The 22,019-nt window shown below is 37.7% G+C and overlaps 1 protein-coding gene across 1 annotated transcript in view; it reads left to right on the forward strand.

The window, feature by feature from the left end:
• The window catches only part of FLT1 (fms related receptor tyrosine kinase 1), a 179,997-nt gene extending 157,978 nt beyond the window's left edge, over positions 1-22,019 (forward strand). The window contains exons 25-30 of the mRNA XM_074216144.1: positions 710-809; positions 11,933-12,038; positions 12,155-12,297; positions 15,198-15,282; positions 16,765-16,859; positions 19,021-22,019. Of these exons, the coding sequence (XP_074072245.1) occupies positions 710-809; positions 11,933-12,038; positions 12,155-12,297; positions 15,198-15,282; positions 16,765-16,859; positions 19,021-19,225 (734 nt within the window). The 3' untranslated portion in view covers positions 19,226-22,019. The remainder of the gene's footprint in view (positions 1-709; positions 810-11,932; positions 12,039-12,154; positions 12,298-15,197; positions 15,283-16,764; positions 16,860-19,020) is intronic.

Raw genomic sequence — 22,019 nt, forward strand, 5'->3', positions numbered from 1 at the left:
CACATTTATATTTTACAACAGTAGTTTGGTAAATCAAATATAATAAACCTCTTATGATAAAATTCCATCATCAGTCATAGCTAGAGAGAACCTTTAAGGTCATCTAGTCTAACTTCTTCATTTTGCATAGGAAAGAACTAAGGGGGAGAGAAATTAAATGATTTTCCCAAAGTATATAGCTAGTAAATAGCAGAATCAGGGTTTGGTAATGCCCTAGTAGACAGAGCACTGGGTTTGGAATAAGGAAGACTCGTCTTCCTGAGTTCAAATCTGGCCTCAAATTTCCTAGTTGTGTGACTCTGAAGTCTCTTAACCCTGTTGCCTCAATTTCCTCATCTGTAAAATGAGCTAGAGAAGGAAATGGCAAGCCACTCCTGTGTCCTTGCAAAGAAGACCTCAAATAGGATCATTAAGAATCAGATACAACTGAACAACAGGATTTGAACTCCTCTCTTAGCACAGTGCCTGCACATTAGTAGGCACTTAAATAATTCTAGCTGACTAATTAAATTGAATGTAACAACTACAAATATTTCACTGATATTTATTTTGAGATGATGACCTCATTTATTGAGGTCTGACCTGTTCCCACCAAATTTCTTCTTCTCAGGCTCATGATTTTGGTAAATCATATCATTCTTTAAAAAAAAGGAAAGAAAAATTAAATTGTTTCCTCCCCAAGTCCCATGACATGACTTCTTGTCTTTAGGTGCTTCTCCATACCCAGGAGTGCAAATTGATGAAGATTTCTGCAGCCGTCTGAAGGAAGGCACACGAATGAGAGCTCCAGAGTATGCTACTTCTGAAATGTGAGGAATTGTTATATTCAAATCTGAATTGTTGTATACAAATCCTTGCAGCCTAATAAGGTTTTGGGAAGTGCTTTGTTTTTAACATTAAGACTTAATTGTGGACTCTAAGTACCATTTCTAGCCCTCCACTCTCTGCCAGATCAGGGATTAGGACTTTTCAGAGAGTTAAGATGCATTTCTATTGATCCATTCCATCACTTTCAATTATTTGACCTTCTTACATGACTTGAGAAACAGCTAGCTGAGATGAGGGGGCAAAAGCCAAGACTAAGTACCAAGCAAAGACATCTGAGGGATGCAGATGAAGACTCTGACCTTTTGGGAATGGTGGCTTAATTAAAGTGAATGAACAAATCCAGACTAGAAGAATAGGATGTTGTGCAATTAGTTCTCCAGTCTCACTAAAGACAGAACAAAGTAGAATGTATGTAGGATACAAATGGGGTGGAAAGGATTTAGATTAGAGAAAAAGAAGTTCTTGCATACATCACTGGCTAACAAGGAGACTTGTGCAATGTCCTTTGAAGTTGTCTTTCCAAGGTAGTGCATTGACCTAAATTCTGAGTCAGAAGACCTGGGTTTTAGTCTCATTATATCACTAACCAGCAGATGATCAGAACTAGATACCTTTCTAAGAGCATTTGACTTCTTTCAGTTTAATCTATAAAATTAGAGTGATGATTTCCCTGAATCTCAATACAAAAAAATCACAAAATATGGGAATAGCAAAGGACTTCAATGGCCATTTAGTCCACCCCATTCATGATAATTTCCACCATACCATCCTCACAAGCAGTTTCCAGTCTTAAAATGATTATCCCCAAAGAAAGGGAATCCACCACTCATTTCACTTGGGGATAGCTCTAATTATGAGGAAGTCTTTTTCAACATCAAGCCTGAATTTACTTCTTCCCAACTGCCATCTATTGCTCCTAGTTCTCTCCCCTCTTGACCTAAATAGAACAAGTCTCATCTGAGCCTGGCTATAATGTTCTCTCTCCCTCCCAGTCTTTTTTTCTCCAGGCAACATATGCCAGTTCTTCCATCTAATTTTCATATGTTATAAACCCCAGGCCCTTCACTAACCAGTTGTCTTCCTCTTTTCAATATTCTTATTTATTTATTTGTTTGTTTGCTTATAGGTTTTTTTGCAAGGTAAATGGGGTTAAGTGGCTTGCCCAAGGCCACACAGCTAGGTAATTATTAAGTATCTGAGGCCGAATTTGAACTCAGGTACTACTGACTCCAGGGCTAGTGCTCTATCCACTGCGCCACCTAGCCACCCCTCAATATTCTTAAACTATAGAAGTTGAAACTGAATCCAATTCTACCATCTTCCTGGTCTTGGAAGAGACACCCCTCTTAATGCATACTAAGATTATATTAGCTTTTCTGGCTGAGACCTCAAAGTACCTAACCATATTGAGCTTGCAGTTCACCAGGCCTTTTCAGAATAACCACTGTTTATACATGACTGTCCCATCTTACATTTTGAGGGCTAGCGGTTTTTTTTGGTGCCTTTATATTTTTTCCTATTGAATTTCATCTTATTAGATTCAGCCCTCTGCTCTAGCCTGGTGGTCAATCAGTCAATAAATAATTAAGAACCTGTGTCCTAGGGGCCCTGGGACATAGGGGTGTCAAACTCAGAAAGAAAGGGGGGCTGCCCAACTATACATAAGGATCCTAGAAGCATAGTATTGACTTAGAAAACCACATATTAGCATTATCTACTGTATTTATATTTATTTTGTTAAATATTTCTTAAGATTTTAATCATGTTCAGGTCATACTGGAGAGTATTGAGGGTCACATTCCCTCTTTTACCAGCTGGACACACCTATTCTATTCTGTCAAGACCTCTGGGAGCAGGCAGCAGCTAGATGGCACAATGGATAGAGCACCAGCCCTGGAGCCAGGAGGATCTGAGTCCAAATTTGTCCTCAGACAGTTGACACTCACAGCCCCCTCCCCCCCCCAAAAAAAGACTCTTTGGAGGCTAAAAATGAACTATTGTGTATAAAGTATAAACTGAATAGGACTGATGGCAACCTTTATTGGACATTTCAATATAATGCTGGCTGAACTATATTCTTTTTTATGCTGTATGGGCTATATGATCCTAGGAATGCTGCAGCTTCTATGGGAAAGCCTTATTGTTGGGTATGCTTCTTCCAGATATTCCATTTCCCTGTAGAAACCTCAATTTTTTACAGCTTGAGACCAGGGCAAGAATGTGATGACACTAGCAGAAATACTGATCTGCTTACAGGGATCTAGGCCTCCCTGCAGCACCACCTTTCCTGGGCTGGCTGTCAGCTCTTCCCATCCCATATCTCCCTGACCTCCTCCCAACACAATGGGGTGCCCTTCAAATGCTTCACTGATGGCCTCTAGGGAAGATGCAGAAGGAGTGATGGAGAAGAGAACAGGTTGGGTCAGCCCTCAGATGGGGAGCTAGACAGGGAGCGAAAGCAACACAACCCCAAACAGCCACAGCAGTGAAAACAGATTGAAACTGGGAAGGAGAGGAGTTGTTTTGTCAGCAGTCTAGATTGGCCTCTTCTTGAAAGGAGGCTGGAAACAGAAGGATTCCAGGATTGGTGATAAAGTGAAAAATGTATCCAGGCCTGGGTGGGGCTTTTATTTTTTAAGGGAGAGTTCATTTTCATTTTTTTTATTTCAACAAATATTTATCAAGTACAAAGATAGACATGTCACAGACCCTGCTCTCTGAGAGCTTTTAGCTCAGCTCCAGGAATCGTAGGTCTTTTAAGAAGCCAAGAATTTTCCAACCACCTACTTCCTGATATTGAGTGAAGAAGATAGTAAACCCTTTGGGTCCTGATTTAAACTATTGGCACATAGGGCTATTTCAAGGCTAAAAGTACATTTGATTCTTGAATCCATTCCCTGGATGGCTGTTTAGGGAATGTTACTAAAGCAATTTAATTCCTTTGCTAAAAATTTCAATAGCTCCCCATTGCCTCCCAAATGCAGTATAAATCCTATATCCTGCTTTAACCTTCCTATTCAACCTGATCTTATACAACTCTTTTTGGCATGTCCAATTCTCTGTTTTTTGCCCTTTTCCCCCTCCCCCTCTCCATGTTTTTGCTTACTGCAGTCCCCTGAATTCTCCTATTTCTCCTCCTCTTTTCCCTATATCAATCTACCAAAGTCTCTCCTACCTCTCTTCTTTCCAGGTCCAACTCTAGTATCCTTCCTCCTTAAATACTTCTTAGATATCCCCTTGGGAAGGCAATCTCTCATCACCCTTTACTTGAACTTCTCTTTCACAAATCTCCCTCATATCAAAGTAATTTGTCTACTTGTACTTGAAGGTCTGTAAGACCAAGATCTGTTATTTCTCTCTAGGTATCTCCAAGACCCAACACATGATGACTTACACATAGTAAGCACTTATTAAGAAGTGTTTGTTGGATAAAATCAACAAGAACTCCACAGAAGAAATACTTCTCTGAGGGTCTACACATGCTTCAAATCACAGAAGGATTTTCTTTCACTTTTTACATTAATCTGAAAATAGCTAAGTAGTTCTTTCATACCAGGAACAGCTCCAGTGACAGATTATACAAAGGATTAAGAATTCTTTCTTTGTACAAAGATAATGTTCCCAAATCCTCTTTAGATTTTGGTCTGCAATGGCCCTAGGGTTATGTTGGGAGAGAGGAGTAAGGTATATAACTGAGAAATTTAAAATACTTTCTTTTAAATTACTTTCACTCTTTCAAATAAAATATTGCCAGTCAATGAATTGTTCATTTGAACAGCTATTAAAAGCATCAAGCATCCCCTCAGGAGAGGATGATGAAGAAGAGAGAAGTCAAGGTAGAGCAGTGGATGGAGCACCAGTCCTGGAGTCAGGAGGGCCTGAGTTCAAATCCAGTCACAGACATTTAATAATTATCTAGCTGTGTGATCTTGGGCCTTTCAAAAAACAAACAAAAAAAAACACAAGAAAGGAGAAGACACTCTAGAGAGTAATTTATTTTAAAATAAATGAAGCATAAGAAGACCTGTTCTGAAATGTTTGCTTAGAGATGCAGAATTTAGACCTTGTCATTGTTTCAAGTCTTTTAGAAGTTATTGAAGTAGTTTTCGCCTTGTTTAATCCAACCTTAGAAAGACCTGGGTGGGGAGCAGTTTCCCAGGACTGGGCCTCTCTGACCTGACCTGGACCTAGAATGATGTGTCCTGGAGTGCTAGGGCGGCTGCTTTAGAAAAGAAATTTTCTCCTCAGGAACTATATCCCTTGCCCCAGGTTCTGGCTTCATCTATGAAGGACCATGGGGATAGTAGTGACTGATGTCACTTCATTGCTTTTTAAAGTTGTTTACTCGGTGACATAAAACTTTATAAGGCAGATCTCTGGTTTCTTGCCCAGAGTCTGTTTAATCAGATGGTTGTTCAATAAGTGAATAAGCAATGAATGTTTTGATTTTTTTTTTACTTTGGTGTTTGCTGGGTTGAGTTGCATCTGTATTTTATGGCAAAAGGAGTGACCACAAATCAAAGAGGAAAAAACAGCAAGGAATTGTAGGTGGTCCCTTCCACTGGGTTCTCAAGAAAGAAACCCACTAGGATTCCAGAGGCTTAAAACAAACCCAGTCTTTCCCAAAGAGCCCAAGGAAGAAAGGTATGACCCTTCTGCTCCCATTCCAGGGGCAGGCACCTTTTCATTTCTACCCAAGTTGTTCTATCTATATTATATCTACATGCTTGCCTTCCTTGCTCCTACAGCCTCTAGTAACTGCCAGGTTGAGGAGTCCCTTATTATTGTGGTTAGTATCATTGTCCAAGTGGAGTAGAAGGGGGTCAACACAAGACCATCAGAGGGAAGGACCCTGGGGCCTAAGGAGTATCTTCCTCTCAAGAGCTATAGAGCCTGGAGAGCTGGCCTCAACTTCAGGAAGGTCTGGTTCAAGTTTCAGTTCTTACTCATACTGGGTCTGTGCCCTTGCACAAGTCATTAAGCTCTGAAAACCCCAGGGAACTCTGGCCAGACACACACACACACACACACACACACACACACACACAGACACACAGACACACAGACACACACACACACACACACACACACACACACACACACACACACACAAACACAGCCTGGGCAAGTCACATAACCTCAGTTTGCCTTACTTCAATTGTACAGTGGGTTTCATAAAAACACCTCCCTTTCAGAATTTTAAAGATAAAATGGGTCATAACCATAAAGCATTGAGCAGTGTACTATATAAATAATAGCCAATATTAGTTTTATTATTAAAAATCACTTGAATCTAAATGTAATGTTATCTGGATATGTAGATTGGATATTAGAGCTACATTCATAATTTTGCCTTAGACTCAATTCCTAGAGAATAAGTTGTGATCTATGTACATTACCTAGCTGGTGGTCAGTATTGCAAGAAGAGAAGAAAGGTCAGGGCTGCTAGAGGCATGGGGGAAGAGGAGTCTCTGCAGACATTAGAAAGGAGTTGTGGCAGGCCCCTGGATCTGAGCTCTAAAAGCTAATCTCAGCTACCTCTCTCACATAGGAAACAGGAGAATGTCTCCTCTCCATTCAAGGACAAGCAAGAAGTCAGAACTGGACAAGAACCAAGAATCAATCCCCTTCCTATCACTGCTCAGTCAACTTAAGGGAACCTGCCATTTTGGGTATCCTACTTTGCACTTTAAAGTGCTTCTGCATAATTTGGTAGCAGCAGGACTTTAGACAAGTCACTTAAATCTTACTTTTCCCTGAAATAAAATGGAAATATCAGTTCAAGTACTTAGGAACCTTATAAAGGGTATATTGTATTTTGGTGGATCTGTAATTTCATTGGTGTAAGGCTACTGGAGTAGAACTCACCATGGGCTATGGTTAGAAGGATTCTACAATGCTGATTGAAGTTTCCTCAATTTGGAAAGTTTGGGGAAAAGAGGCCATAGCAAGGTCATTTCTGAGCAGGTAGTAGATAAACTTAATTTAAAAGCAAGCTAAGATAAGGAACCATGGAGCCAAAAGGCCAGAGTCCACAGGCAGGGCTTGAAGCCAAAGTAGAGTGCAAACCAGAAGATTAGCAGAATCCAAGGGAGCTAGCAAGAAGTGCAGTGGGTCAGGGGATAGGCATGGAGGAAAACAGAAAAAATGGCCAGTGGAAAGTTCTGCATATATGCCTGGTTGTATAGGTTCCAGTTTCCTCTAATTTCCTTTCAACTGAAGAGCTTCTGCTCTTGCCTTTTTGTTCATCAATGAATTAGCCAACTCCAGCTGCTTTCAGCAGTGGGGATTCCTTTCACTGGTATAGATCACAACCCCTTCACATCTATACATCATGAATAATTCTTCCTCTGTCTTTCTTTTTTTCTTCCTTTTCTTCCTCCTTCCTCTTTCTTTTTTTTAATTGAATTCATTGCAACTGATAAGATCATCAAGTGAAATAGAATTTGGTTTTTTGAGGGACAATAGATGTCTTCCAGGAGTATCTGGAATGTCTTAAGAGTTTGATACAATCAACACAAAGTCATAAATACAATCATCTGGGGAACCTCACCATTCCCCTAGAAACTGCCACTCAACTTGGACTCTGCCGTGAATAATACCATCATCATGGTGCCAAATGATCTTTAGTTAGCATGCATCTGCCTCTTTTGCATCTCAGTTGATGCTTTTTTATCAGAAACCCATTGAACAAGATTATTTTTGTTCTTATAGCTTCCAAAGAGTCCTTAATGACCTTAATGAAGAGATGGGAGAAACCTTACTGTAAAAGAGCCTATAAGGGGGCATTTTGTTTTACCAAGTCAATTTTTTTCGTAATCAAAAAACAATAAGATCTTTGGGGTGGCTAGGTGGCACAGTGGATAGAGCACTGGTCCTGGAGTCAGGAGTACCTGAGTTCAAGTGCAGCCTAAGACACTTAATAATTACCTAGCTGTGAGTCCTTGGGCAAGCCGCTTAACCCATTTGCCTTGCAAAAACCTAAAAAAAAAACCAATAAGTACAATAGGATATTTCTTCTGGACATATTTTTATTTGGTTGTCTAAAAGAAAAGCTGTAATCCATTGTTGAACATTATCTATCAAAGTCTATTTGTTCCTTACTAATATTCTCATTTAAGATTGCCCTCAACTCTTTTTTTTTGTTGTTGTTTTGCAAGGCAATGGGTTTAAGTAATTTGCCCAAGGCCACACAGCTAGGTAATTATTAATTGTCTAAGTCAGATTTGAACTCAGGTACTCCTGACTCCAGGGCCGGTGCTCTATCCACTGCACCACCTAGCTGCCCCCACCCTCAACTCTTATATAGAGACCCACAAAAAGATTTTTTTTAGATAGGAGAGTAGCTATATGTGTTAGTAATTACTGATGTTCCATTGGTCAATTTTGGTAAGAATAAGGTCTGAGATTTTTTTCACGCTTTTGTTATTTTCCCTTCCATTGAATTTCTTGTAATTCCTATCATTCCTCAATACCTTTAAAACTGTGTCACCAACTACATATATGTATTATGTGTGTGTGCTCTGTGTGTGTGTGTGTGTGTGTGTGTGTGTATGTATGTGTGTATCTGTTCCAGGATGACTGCTCAACATGTTTGTTCTCTCTTCAGAGCAATTTCTGTCTCCTCTATAAACATCTCCAGGATTTTAGGGTTTCAAGTCTCCTTGATAGAGAAGGCAGTTTGTTGAATTTTTTTTTTTGCAAATCTTTTTTGTTTTCATTCTTGAATACCTTTTGAATCTAGGATCATAGACATAAAATGGGAAAGAATTTCAGCAACAACCTTGTCCAACTCCTCTTGTCCAGCTTTCCAGATGAAGAAACTGAGGCCAAGGAGATTGTGACTTCTCTGAAATCATGCAGACCATAAAAATCAAAGATAGTTCCTCTAACCCTAGTCTTTCCACTTGAACCACTTTACCTTGGGAAGATTTCACTTGGTTAGCATCTTACCAAGCTTTCTTTTAACTAGTTTTACTCTCCATAGCTTCCTTCTGGCTTATGAACCAATTTTGTTCCTATCATCATTCATCATACTTCTTTGTAAGATATTACAGTTATTTATATTCTAATCTAGTGTTGTCTTTGCAGCCATCACTCTCCTTTCGGCAAATAAATTAAATATTTGCTAAGATATATCTGGGTTCTTATAAGTCTCCTTGTTGTGGCAAATAATTTATCTTATTTTAACTTTTAGATGAAATTATTATAGTTATTTGTATCATTTTTATTGTTCACTTCCCAGTTTTTAATTTCCAATAATTTGTTTAAAAATTCAGATTAAACCTTTAAAACTAAGTTCTATATATATTTTTCTCATTATTTCCTTATTATAAATTCTGATCTGAGCTTTGACAAGTTGGTTGAGGGTCTGACTAGACAGCAGCTGACTCAGGAATAAAAACTACACTAATAAGATGTCTCTTCCTATTTGCTAAAATGTGGTCACTTTCATTTTTTTTTGTGATGTTATTTATGCTCGCCACATCTAGCTCCTTCCAATTAATTTTTTTAGGTAGGTTTTTTTGCAAGGGAACCGGGGGTTAAATGGCTTGCCCAAGACCACACAGCTAGGTAATTATTAAGTGTCTGAGACCAGATTTGAACCCAGGTACCCCTGACTCCAGAGACGGTGCTTTATTCACTGCACCACCTAGCCACCCCTTCCAATTCATTTTTTGAAGAAATATGTTCAGGAATGATGAGGCTTCCAAATAAACAAGTGTTTGACTTCTCTCATCTCTTTCTCCTTAGACATATTTTATCATATATTTCTATCCTCACCTTTCTTTGTAGTAAAGTCATCAAGTATCAAAGCATATGCAGATTTGATATGGAGAATTTTAATACATTCTTTTTTTTTTTAGATTTTTCAAGGCAATGGGGTTAAGTGGCTTGCCCAAGGCCACATGGTTAGGTAATTATTAAGTGTCTGAGGTCGGATTTGAACCCAGGTACTCCTGACTCCAAGGCCAGTGCTCTATTCACTGTGCCACCTAGCCAACCTTAATACATTTTTTAAAGAATTTCTCTATCACTTCATCCTCAACAACAAATATTAGTGCATAAGCTACAAACATTTCCCTGACAATTTTTTGTATCATTAGTACTGCAATGTGATGATGAAATATCCAATGAAATAGTTTCCTGTGGGGTTTGGCCATATGATAGAACTCATTCTGCCAACTCCCTTCTTTGTGTCAGTAAGCAATACTCATTTGCCATCCTTCCATTTTGTTGTATCTTCCATTTTTCTTAGGATTTCACTTATAACCAGAATGTGAAGGTTCATATCATTCAGCACCTCCAGCAACATGTCTATTCATTAGTCATTGATCATGGAACTAACCTTTAAAATAACAACTAAGCTGAAGCTTGTTGATGGTCTAAAAACTTGATTCTTAGTGCCCTCTGCTCCTTTTTCCATTTTTGTGCCACCATCACTTCAGAAGCAAAAGGAGGCTGCACAGGACTAGGAGGCCATTTAAAATTTTTTCTATGTTTCATTGCCATGGCCAAAGTTGGTCATTAGGAAACAGACTCAGTCTAGTACCAGGTGTCTACTTTGTAGTCTTTCCAGCATAGTAGAGCCTGCCAGTGTTCCAGCTAATTTACCAAAGTAATTTTAACTAATAGTAGAGGTAGAATGTAGTGATGATAAGCAGCCAATAAGCCTCCTTATTCATTCTAAGTGCCCCTGTGTCTCCCCTCGAGCATTTTTGAGCCCCAAGCTTCTTTCGAAAGAGAAGAAGAGAAGGAGGCTCTGCCAGGTAGATGGCTGCATGGCAGTGTCAGACACAGCCAGATAAAAAGACAGGGTTGATTAGGATTGGGGTTGGGTTATGGACTAAGATGGCAATTGCTTCTAGAGGAATGGGGGTTAATAAGAGGTCAGACCTTTTTGGCTACTAGTATAATTAATCTCTTTTTAAATTATTATATAGTTTTGTTTTAACATTTTTAAATTGTTCTAGGAGAAAAATGTTTAGGACTCTTAATAAGAAGAAAAAAGCAAATTTATACCAGTAATCTCTTATTAAATGCAAGCTATAAAATTTGAATGACACCTAAGTAAAGTGATTGAATAATCTTAAACAGTTAAACAAATTCAAAGGGTCAGAAAAGTGGGTCACAAAGAAGAAAAGCTACAGTTTGTAAAAGGGAGACTACATTGGTCCTTTTGAAATATGACAGGTGCAAAGCTAAAATTATTCTGCTTCTGGAACTTTAGGAGAAAAAAGAAAAAATAGGCTGCTCAATGTCTAGGGAAAGACAATCTAAGATTTTTTTGTAACAACAGAAAGCAGTCAAAGATAGTGTTCTGTTGATAGAACAATTATAGATTGGAGTAAAAGAGAAGTGTCATTCTAATTCCAAGCACTAGAAAAAGGCAAAATCTTTCATTTTCCAGAGTATCATATTTTGGAGGAAGTTTTCTCTTGAAGGCAAAGTAGGAAAAATCAAGGTTTCACAAAGGAATTAATAATAGTTGAAGATTGAAAAGAGGATGCCTGATTAGTACCCAGATGTTTCTGTTTTTAACATCTTGCTAAAATTGACTATCACTTAAAAATATAAAGTAAATTGATGAGTTCATTGTCACACACATTATTTTTTTCTTACAAATTTGGTTTATGAAAGGAAAATTTTTAATTATGTGACATGATTGTAATGGGAATTAAAATTTCTGTGCATTTTTGAAGTCCAATTGTGAAGCAGAAAGGACCGTAAGCCATCAGTTGAAGGCTAGCTCCTTCACTTACCTAGAATCTCATTTACTGTTTGTCTGAGGCCTCATCATGGATGATTTTTTTCAGCAATTTAATAGAAAAGAACATGTATCTTATAATATGAAAAATTTGGGCCCCACATCTAGTGACAGCTTGCTCAAATTTCAGTGCCATCAAAGAAGCAAATATCTTCCTACAAACTATGTACGTATGATTTGAACAAATCTAATGATGGAAAGCATCACTTTCCCTAAAAAACTGCAATGACAGAACTTAAAATCCTTATTGGTACAATGACACCATATAGATAACCTTCCAATTCCCAAGAATATTAACTGAGGTCATTTGTTTCCTTCTGTATGTCATTTTAACAGTTATCAAATCATGTTGGATTGCTGGCATAAGGACCCTAAAGAAAGGCCAAGGTTTTCTGAATTGGTGGAAAAACTAGGAGATTTGCTTCAAGCAAATGTGCAAAAGGTAGAGCCAAACCTGTATTAAATTACAAGGGATCAAATGCCTTTTCAAATTTATCTTTTTTTAAAAAAAAGAAAGATAATATGTGCAATTACAGCTTATATTTTTTTATATTTTAGGATGGTAAAGATTATATCCCACTGAATAATATACTGACAGGAAATAATGGGTTTACCTATTCCACCCCTGCCTTCTCTGAACCCTACTTCAAAGAAGATAGTTCAACTCCAAAATTCAATTCAGGAAGTTCTGATGATGTCAGGTAAGATGAAAGATTACTCAACCCTGTTCAAAAAACTTATAAAACATCTCCTAGACAATGGAAACACAAAGACAAAAATGAATAACTCCTCTCAAAGAGCTTACGTTCTTTTGGGGTCAACAATATATAGTCACTAAGACAAATGATTTTTCTTATGCTTTTAGAGAACAAAGAATCCTTCATTTTAGGGTGAGATGTATAAATAGGAGAAACTCTAGGAACTTTTACTCAAGAATCCTAGAAAAACCTCAGAATCCTCAGTTTCTTTTTTTCCTATCAGGACATAGTTTATAAGGCTTTCCAGAAGAGCCTTCTTAGGCAGGAGCACTGAGTAAAATTCCACAGTAGACAATGGGTCTGAATCTAAGGACAGGAACAGACAGAAATCACATGGCAGGCATATAATTTAGGAAAGGCCTTCTATAACCATAGTGCCTTACATTTGAATGGACCTCAAAAATCATCAAAATTCAGCCTGAGCATGAGGCCTCTTTTCAGAGTCTTCCCAAGAGATCAGCCATTCTCTGTGAAGGTAAGGAGTTCAATACAGAATGAAAGAAGGACATCTCAACTTAGCTTCCTTGGGAGGGGGGGGTCTGGAGGCAAAGGGTTTTATGCAGAAAGGATCTGGTTCAAGCTCAATCTAAGGCAAGTTGAGTTTGTCCTGCAAGTGTTTTCTTCACTCTAGGGGTCAAGTACTAGGGACATTCCCAGAATCTAGATGATACATGCCTACTGGGAGAAAATGCTAATGGATTTTTAGCCTGAACCTACATCCATAACAGCTGTTTTGTGAAATAAAGATTAGATTTGTTTTCCTTGGCCCTGGAAAGCAGAACTAAAAGTAAAAGGTAGTTCCAAAGAATCAGATTTCAGCTCAAAGTAAGGACAAACTTTCAGAGAGCTATCCAAGAGGGAATGGTGCCTTGGAGAAAATAACCTGCCCTCATTAGAGAGCTTCAAGCCAAGGCGTGATAATGACTAACTTAGGGAATCTTGTGGAGGGGATTCTTGTTTAGGCAGGGTTAGAACAGATAGTCTCTGAGATTTCTTTCAACACAATTTCTGTGGAATCAGAAAACTTGAGTTTGATTGAATTCCTTTTCTAACACTTATTAGTTACGGGACCATGGACAAATCATTTAGCCTTTCAAAGCCTCAATTTATTTACCTATAGCATAAAAGGCAGCATAGTACAGTGGATATTTTATTGTACTTAGATTCAAGAAGAACTATATTCAAAACCTTCCGTAAGTACTAGCAGTGTGATTTGGACAAGTCACAGTCATTCCTTGTCTCAGTTTCCTCAAGGGGCTTCTAGGGTTTTTTTCCTATTCCAAATGCTAAGATCTTTTAAATAGAGGCAATAATACTTGTGCCATCTACCTCATGGGACTGCATTGAGGAAAACTTGATCTTTGAAATGCTAGATAAATATAAGCTATTAAATGTGTGCTAGCTTCTGGGTATAGCCTATTCCAATTATAAAAGAAATTGCTTCTTTATACTGAACTGAAACTAGCCTCCCTATAACTTCTATCCATTGGTTCTAGTTCTGCCTTCTGGACCCAGAAAGAGACGGCATAGAGATTCTTCTACAAAGGCCCTCTTCAAATGTTTAAAATCAAACAGTATGTGAATTTGGAGTTGTCTTTTATAAGTGAGCCATTTAGCACTCTTAAAGATCTATTAAGAGAATCCATGGCAGGAATGTAACCACAAAAACAGTTTCCATTCTCCCCCATGCTAGATAATCTCATCTTTTCCTAACCACTGGCTTGCTAGTCCCTGGACAAGTTCAGTTGGTGCTTCTATAAGAAAGACCACACACAGGCTTGCTACTGATTAAATACAAAAGAGTATGCTCCAAGAATTACTCCATTCTCATCGGTTGTCCCAAAGTCAAGTCACAAAAGGGTGGGATGGGAGTACAGATGGCTAGACACCAAAGCATATATAACTTCTGGATAAATCAACTGACCTCTTACTAATGTAGTTCTTTCATCTGTGATGACGTTTTGTCCTTCATAATTTTTTCTGTCCATAAAATAAAGGAGTTAGATCCACTGATCTCCAAGTCCTTTTCAAGCTTGAAAATGATGACTAATGATAACTCATGTTAACAATAACATTCATATAGCACTTCAAAGTTGGCAAGGTGGTTTGCCTATATCATCTCACTTGGTTTCACAACAATCCAGTGAGATAGAAGCATAGAAATTAGTATTCCTATTTTAAAGATGAGCGCACAAAAGAGTTTCAGAGTAATCTGAACCCAGGTCTGATTCCAAGTTCAGCATTTGTGGTTGCAAAGAACTTTAAAAATGTTATCCTACTTTATCCTTCAACAATCCTTTAACCAACAACACTGGGATGAGGTATTATCTCCATTTTACAGAGAAGAAAACTAAAAAGCAGAATGTTATTGTGACTTACTGAAAGTCACATAGATCATGAAACAGGGATTCAAATCCAAGGTTCTTCCTTCTACACCTTCATTATTTCATGTTATTTCTGCAAATGAGAAGGTTGTTATCCTCTAAGTGGTAAGACTGTTCAAGAAGGTCCGCTAGAGTTTGTGGGCTCTCATTAACAGTGGAGGATTACTGAAGATTGCAGAGCTAGGACATTTGTGGAAGAAAGGATCTCTGCAAAAGAATTTTTTGGTAATTTTTGTCTTGAGACATGAGGATTTTAATGGACTCTACTGAAAGTAGCAGTGATAGCACAAGGATTCCCAGAAAGTTACTGAGATTTCATCCTGTGAGAAGAGCACATCAGTCCCTACTGATGTCTCTGCTTACCTTGGGTACCAGTCAGTACCCCTATAGTCTCCTTGTCAGCAAAGTCTCCTACCTTTTCCCATCCTTGACTTTTCTTTCTCTCTGCTGTTTGAACAGATATGTAAATGCTTTCAAATTCACACACCCACAGAGAGTAAAAACCTTTGAAGAGCTTTCCCCAAAGGCTACCATAGTGTTTGAGGTAAGTAATACAGATTCATGTTCTTGAAGAATTGCACTAATCTGGATTATCAACCAGACATCAGAGCAAGTCAAGAGCCTCCTGTGGCTTTACTGGCTAGCATTAATTTAAAACTGCTCAGTAATGAGGATCATAGCAAAAGTCTAATGATAATTTCTCTGCAGATGGCTCCCTGGTCTATTCTTTCCACTGATTTCCAGTCTCATATCAACAACTGTATTTTGAACATTTCCAACTGGATATCTCATAAACTTAAATACAATCATTAATAGCTCAAACTAAAAATGTCTAAAACATCTTCTTTATTTCTACCCTTGCACCCTTTGATATTTCCTTATCTCTGTTGAGGATCAACATTCATCTCCCAGGTTCATAACACTGGTGCAATTTTTGACTCCTCACCCCTTTACACTTGCTGAGGATTATGCTTGAAAAAAAATCTATCAGACTTTGTAGAGAGCAATTTCAGTTTAATGACAGATATTGTTGGAAATCATATTGCAAAGGGTTGAGGAGGAAGAGACTCAAAGGTAGTTAGAGAAGAGAAAGTGTAAGAACTGAATGTATCTAACTTTATCAAGTTTGGTTGAGAAATAAAGGAGACATTTAGGACAATAGTTTTAGGGGAGAGTTGGATCTTGTGAGGATTTTTTTTATGGATGAGGAGAGGGATCAAATGTATGTATAGAGATACTAGCCTCAGCAAGTAAAAAAAGTAACTAGGAGAAAAAAGGATATTGGGAAATAATGCCAATGAGTTTTGAGAGTAAAAGAACGGGAAAAGAAATATTCACATTAAATGGTCTCAATTTTTTTCAGCATAGTAAAAGGCAAGGTCCTTACTTGAGAAAAATGGATTGAAGAGAAGGTATGGATGGATGGAAGGAAGAAAAGGAGGGAGGGAGAGGAAGAGAAGGCAGGCAGGCAGGCAGGAAGGGAGTCAGGAAGAGAGGGAAGGAGGGAGGGGGAGGGGGGAAAAGAAGGATCTGGTCTCCACACCTCAGTGATAGCACCACCATCCTTCCCAGCTATCCAGTCTATAATCTCGGAGGCATCGTTGATTCTTCCTTTTCCTTATTCCTCACCACTATCCCATAAAAAATTTGTTGTCAGTCTTATATATTCTACTACCATCCCATCATTTCCATACATCCTTTTCTTTCCTCAGACCCTACTGAGAAGTGAAATCTCTGATTCTTCCAATTATTACTGTTCTCTCCTTTCTTAAATGTTTGCTGAACTCAATTTCAATATGAAAGATCATTGGTATCAAAAACACTCTACCTAATAGGTAGATTCAAATATGTCTGTGTGGATCCAGTGTAGAGGACAGATACCTATAAGGAAAATTGATGGTGAGTAGGAACTTCTGGAATGATTTCAGATACACACACAATGTAGGATATGTCAAGTCTGAGTCTTTGAGGCTATGTTGTTCTGCATTTGCTGATCACAAAGCCTAACCTATCCTTCCTCCCATAGGACTACCAGGCAGATAGTGGCATGGTGTTGGCACCCCAAGAACTGAAGCGCTTCACTTGGACAGAGAGCAAACCTAAGTCCACCTTGATGTTTGGGTAGGGAATGTGGGAACCAGAGTGGGGAATGGTATGATGGGGCAAGCAGGAGTAATTACTCATAAAAGAAGTCAATGGAGTTGGCTAGTCTCACAAGTGCATGGAAAATTACATGTTACACTAGAGAAAGTTGAGAAAAAAACTTTTTCCTAGGGGTGTGGGTAAAGATATTAAGGTTTCGTTCAGCTCTAAATCTTTATGGTCAAGGTGAATCAGCCAAAAATAGCATGGTTCCAAAGAAATGGAAAATTGAATGGAATTTCTTTCTAAAGGGAAATGCTCTTCCATTTTCCATCATGCCAGGATTAGTTCTTGAAAACCAGAAAGCAGTTAAACACTCAAATCTCTTTATTTAGGATGATTTTTGTTTCTCATTAAGATCACTCATACAAGAGTGACCCCTGGGAAGGGCTTTAATTCTTCCACTTTCTGGCAGCCAAGTGTCTGATTCTTTTGTCTTTTTCTCGCTACCATAATGAATTTGTCCAACCTAAACAATTAGCACAAAGCTAGAGCAAGTAAATATCCTATCATCCATGCTCATTCACCAGACCTCACCTCAGCTTCTCTAGCTACTGTTCTGAGCATGAGAATGGGAACTGGGCCAAAGAGAGACAAGTCTTCGTGGATGCCCCTTCCTCTTCCTTGGTCAGGCTAATACTGGAAGGGACCAACCTTTTCTCAAAGAACCTTGATCTGCCATTTCATGTAACTCTGACCTATAACAGTAAGAAACTCATCTAAATAGTCCATGCAGTTCTAAGTCACAAATTAAAAGGAAATTGGAGGCCAGAGTGCTAAAGCTAAATTTGATATATTTGACTTCATTTAACAGCTAAACATTAATATGACTACATAATTATGCAGTATTGAGTCATGGAAGAGAAGAGGACAGACCTACATTAACCTGACAATAAAGGGGTAGGGATACAAGAGGTCCAAGTCCTGTAAGACTTTTTCCTGTTGTTAAAACACTTTTAAGATGAATAGTTGCCTGACCTTATTAAACTATAACACTTATTTGTCTAATGCAGGAGTTGGAACCTTTTTACTGGTAAAAGTCATTTGGATATTTATATCATTCACAGACTATAATTGGTCAAACAATCACCAAAAGCTTTGAGTCCCACCTGAAGTTACTGTGACAACCCCAGACCAATAATCCAGTCTATGATATTTACTGTATTAATTCTAAAAATTTAATCAGGACATTTGACCCTTGCCAATCAGGCTATAACACTGGACATGATTTATTTATTTATTGCTTTAAGTGGAAGTATCAATCCGAGTATTTCAATTGTAAGGAAGGGAGAAAAACCTGAGTTTTCCATATTAGCTATTTGGTTATATATAAGGTATCAAGCCAAGCACTGAAGTTTTCTCCAATATCTGAGACCTCATTCATTCATTTTATGATTATATACCTAACCTGCTAATGCTATACTTACAAAATTGGGAACACCCCAGGAAAGCATAGTAATATGAAGTCTCATTAATTTTTATCTTCCACAATGCTTTCCTTTCCAACAGGGAAGGTTTAATATCAGGGAAGAGAACTGTAGCTTGGGCTTGAGCCTCCATATAGTGTAGAAACTACAGGCAGAACAGACAAACCAACAAATCAAATCATTGATTTTTGCTAATAAAGCATAACTGGCAGGGCTATGCAAGAAAATCATGCTCAACTCTCCTAAATCAATGGGGAAAAGTTATTTTCTCATACTTCCAAAAGTTCCTGAGTTGAGGGAAAACATATTTCAAAGTCAAAAGGAGTATAAATAACCACTTGAGGATTACCTAGAAGAGATTTCTAAAGTATGGTTTAGGCTTGGTCTTTTAGGACCTTCCAATGCTGAGAGTGTGCTATTGTATGTAAACAATCATTACTGACCCACTGGCAAGAAGTTTATGTACACCTTTAAATTGTTTTCCCACTAGCAGCTAGTGGATTTGCCCTGACTTACTCACATATCTACTTTCTCTTGTGACCTAGCTGTCATGAAATGATTGCCTTTTGGAAGGTATTCTGTGACTGTGAAATAGAGCAAAGTTAAAAGAAAAAATGAATATGCATACTAATGAGTACATGAACAGAAGCAACAAGCTCATTTCCAGGAAAAGGAGAGAACAAAACAAACTTTTTTCAATTTCCTTTTCAAAGCTTAAAAGTGACCAGCAGAAGCAAAGAGTCGGGTCTTTCTGAGATGATCAAGCCTAATAATGTCTGCCGTTCCAGCTGTGGCCATGTCACCGAAGTCAATCGCAGGTTTACGTATGACAACTCTGAGCTGGAAAGGAAGATCACATGCTGCTCTCCTCCTCCAGACTACAATTCTGTGGTTTTGTACTCCAACCCACCAGTCTAAAACTTTAGCATAAAGCAGTATTGCAAGAAGTAAATGCATTTTATATCTGATATAAATTAACTTTTTCTATTGTTATACACTTAGGTTTTTAACCTCCTTCCTTTCTACAGGAACCATTTTTAATTTTTTAAAGAATGTTTTTTCCAGACTAACAAAAAAAATGAATATAACCATGAACAGAGGCATTCTCTCTAAAGCCTCCAGATATCTAGTAAATGAACTCAATTATTTCTGGGCCCAATAACCTAAAGCTATCTTCTCAGGCCCCTGGAGAGTCTAGCATCTGGACCATAATCAAGGGAAAAAAACTGATTGTTCTGAGAAGGATATCAATGGTATAAGAAGTCAGGAGACCTAGACCCATATTCCACTTCTCTTACCTCTATGACCTTGAAAAAGTTATTTAGATCTTGGTTTCCTGACCTATAAAATGAAAGGGTTAGATTAGATGATTACTAAGGCTTGGTCCAACTCTTATTTCCTATTTTCTAGGAGACTACTATGTTTCTCTGGTTCTTGTTCTAAGATTCTCTTAGGTCACCCTTTTAACTGGTGACCCAGCAGCACTGAAACCAGGAAAGGCATATTTTTAAAGCTCTGAGGGTCAACACTAAGCTAAATAGTTACTATGTGCATCACAAGGAGACTGAAGATATAATGATGGGATATAGGAGAGGAGAGAGGACAGAAGAGAGGTAGGACAAAAGAAATGAAAAGGCAAGAAAAAAGGCATGTCTGTAGTGGGGATTAGAACATCATAGCACCCAGAACTTGGGCTGACTCTTTCTAACCTAATATAGCTTAGACTTAGAATATGTAAAATGAGGGAGTAGAAAGAATAATGGAGTAAAAAGAAAAATTTTCTTTTCTGAATCCTGGGAAGGGAAAACAAGGGAAGAATAAAGAAAGCCATTCCTTGAAAATGTTACTGTAAACCATTCTCACCCCAAGAAATTTCCATTGTGATATTTGTACTATTTCACTGACCACTGTCTATACTACTGGCTTTAACAAATCTCACTGATCTGCCTAGACCCATATGCACAGAGTTCTGGGGATAACATGACAGGATGACTGTATGCAGTTCAAATGAAGCTAATGGTAATTAGCTAGGTTTAATGACTATTGGGTCTAATGAATGCTGGCTACTGGGCTCAGCATCACATTTCAGACTTATAATGATGAATGCTGTTATCATTACCAGTATTTATGTACATGATCTAAACTATTTATGTTACTTTCGTATCAGATTTTGTATAGTGATTCATAAAATCAAGTTTAGAATGAAAATATAGGCTTTTGGCGAGAGACACTAGGGCAAGATTTTCAAATTGGCAAAATAAAGACTAGGGAAAGGAAAATAAAATCCATCTCTGAAACCAATTACACTAATTAATCTCCTACAATATGGTCAGGCAACAAGGATACCTAAATCCCTATTTCAGCTGACTAATCTGATAGGGATTCCTTCCCTCCTATATAGAGAATGTGAACTAAATATTATCTCTTAAGCACTTTAAAATCTTTGTAACATAATCCATAAAGCTTTATGTCACCTATGTAAGACATTAGAAGAGGCTGGGTAATTAGCCAACTAGATAACAATGTCCACTTTCACTTTTTCTATCCCTTCCTTTAAGTCATTGGGCCTAAGCACTAAGGGACAAAGGAAGAGCCAGGATGTTAAAAAATATGCATTAGTAGGGTCTGGAGATTTAGAAAGGCCTTGACTTCAGCTGAAACCTATAAAGGAAAAATAAAACTAAATTTTGGTTATGCTTGAAGATGGCCATGAAAAGACAAGTATTCCTACAAGGATCACTAATCAGAAGCAGACAAACCAATAAACATTATGGAAGTTTCTACTCTCTTTAGAACAAACTGCATCTCTTTGTTCTCAAATGGGTAAGTTGAATGAGAGAGGGATTGATCCTTTCTTATTTGACAAACTACAAGTCCCAGAGTTCCATTAGCATAGAAAAGAAAAGGACAAAGTACAAAGAAAGGAAAAAAGGAATCCCAAAGGTGAGTAGTCAGTGTACTTGGATATACTGGAGAAGAAATAAAGCAAAAATGAAAGGGATAGGTTAAGTACCTGTGAAAGGTAAGGCTGTGTCATCTTTCATCTTCACACTTCATGGCTGAATATTAAATACAAGTTAGATAGTTAGAAACATCAGGATATAAAACAGGAATAAGAAACCAAAAAGACAAAACCCTAAATCAATTCTCTAATTTTCCAAATTAGACAAAGACAATGAAAAGTTTTCAATGAAGCTATCCAACTATTAGAACCCAGTAACTCCAAACAAAATCAAGCAATATCATTTCAAAATTAAAATAGAAAATTTCATTTCATGATTAATAGGGGGATGGAATGGTACAGGTAGAACAAGGAGCATCTTGTCAGTTTTTACTCAGCTAGGAAAAAACTGCTGATAAGACCTTCAAAGCAATGCTTTGGTACTGATTAAACACCAGAATTATGCCTGTTTTCTCAGTCCATAAGGATCTTGAACCAGAAGCCTAATCTTTCTAATAAATCTTTGATCAAATGGGTAGAAACTATATGTATATATATATATATTTATATGTATATGCTTTTTGTGCACAAATATTTAAGGAAAACTGGAATTTTTAAAGTTACTTTTATACAAACAGAATGTATGCTGCCAATATGAATGAGACTTGGTCATGACTTGTATTTCTAGTCATTTAACAAAATGTATTTTTAAGTATCTTCATATAATAAATTAACTCTTCAAACCATCAAACCAAAAAGACAATTTTTGAT

The sequence above is a fragment of the Macrotis lagotis genome, chromosome 1 (genome assembly GCF_037893015.1).
Source record: "Macrotis lagotis isolate mMagLag1 chromosome 1, bilby.v1.9.chrom.fasta, whole genome shotgun sequence".
NCBI classification, from domain to species: domain Eukaryota; kingdom Metazoa; phylum Chordata; class Mammalia; order Peramelemorphia; family Peramelidae; genus Macrotis; species Macrotis lagotis.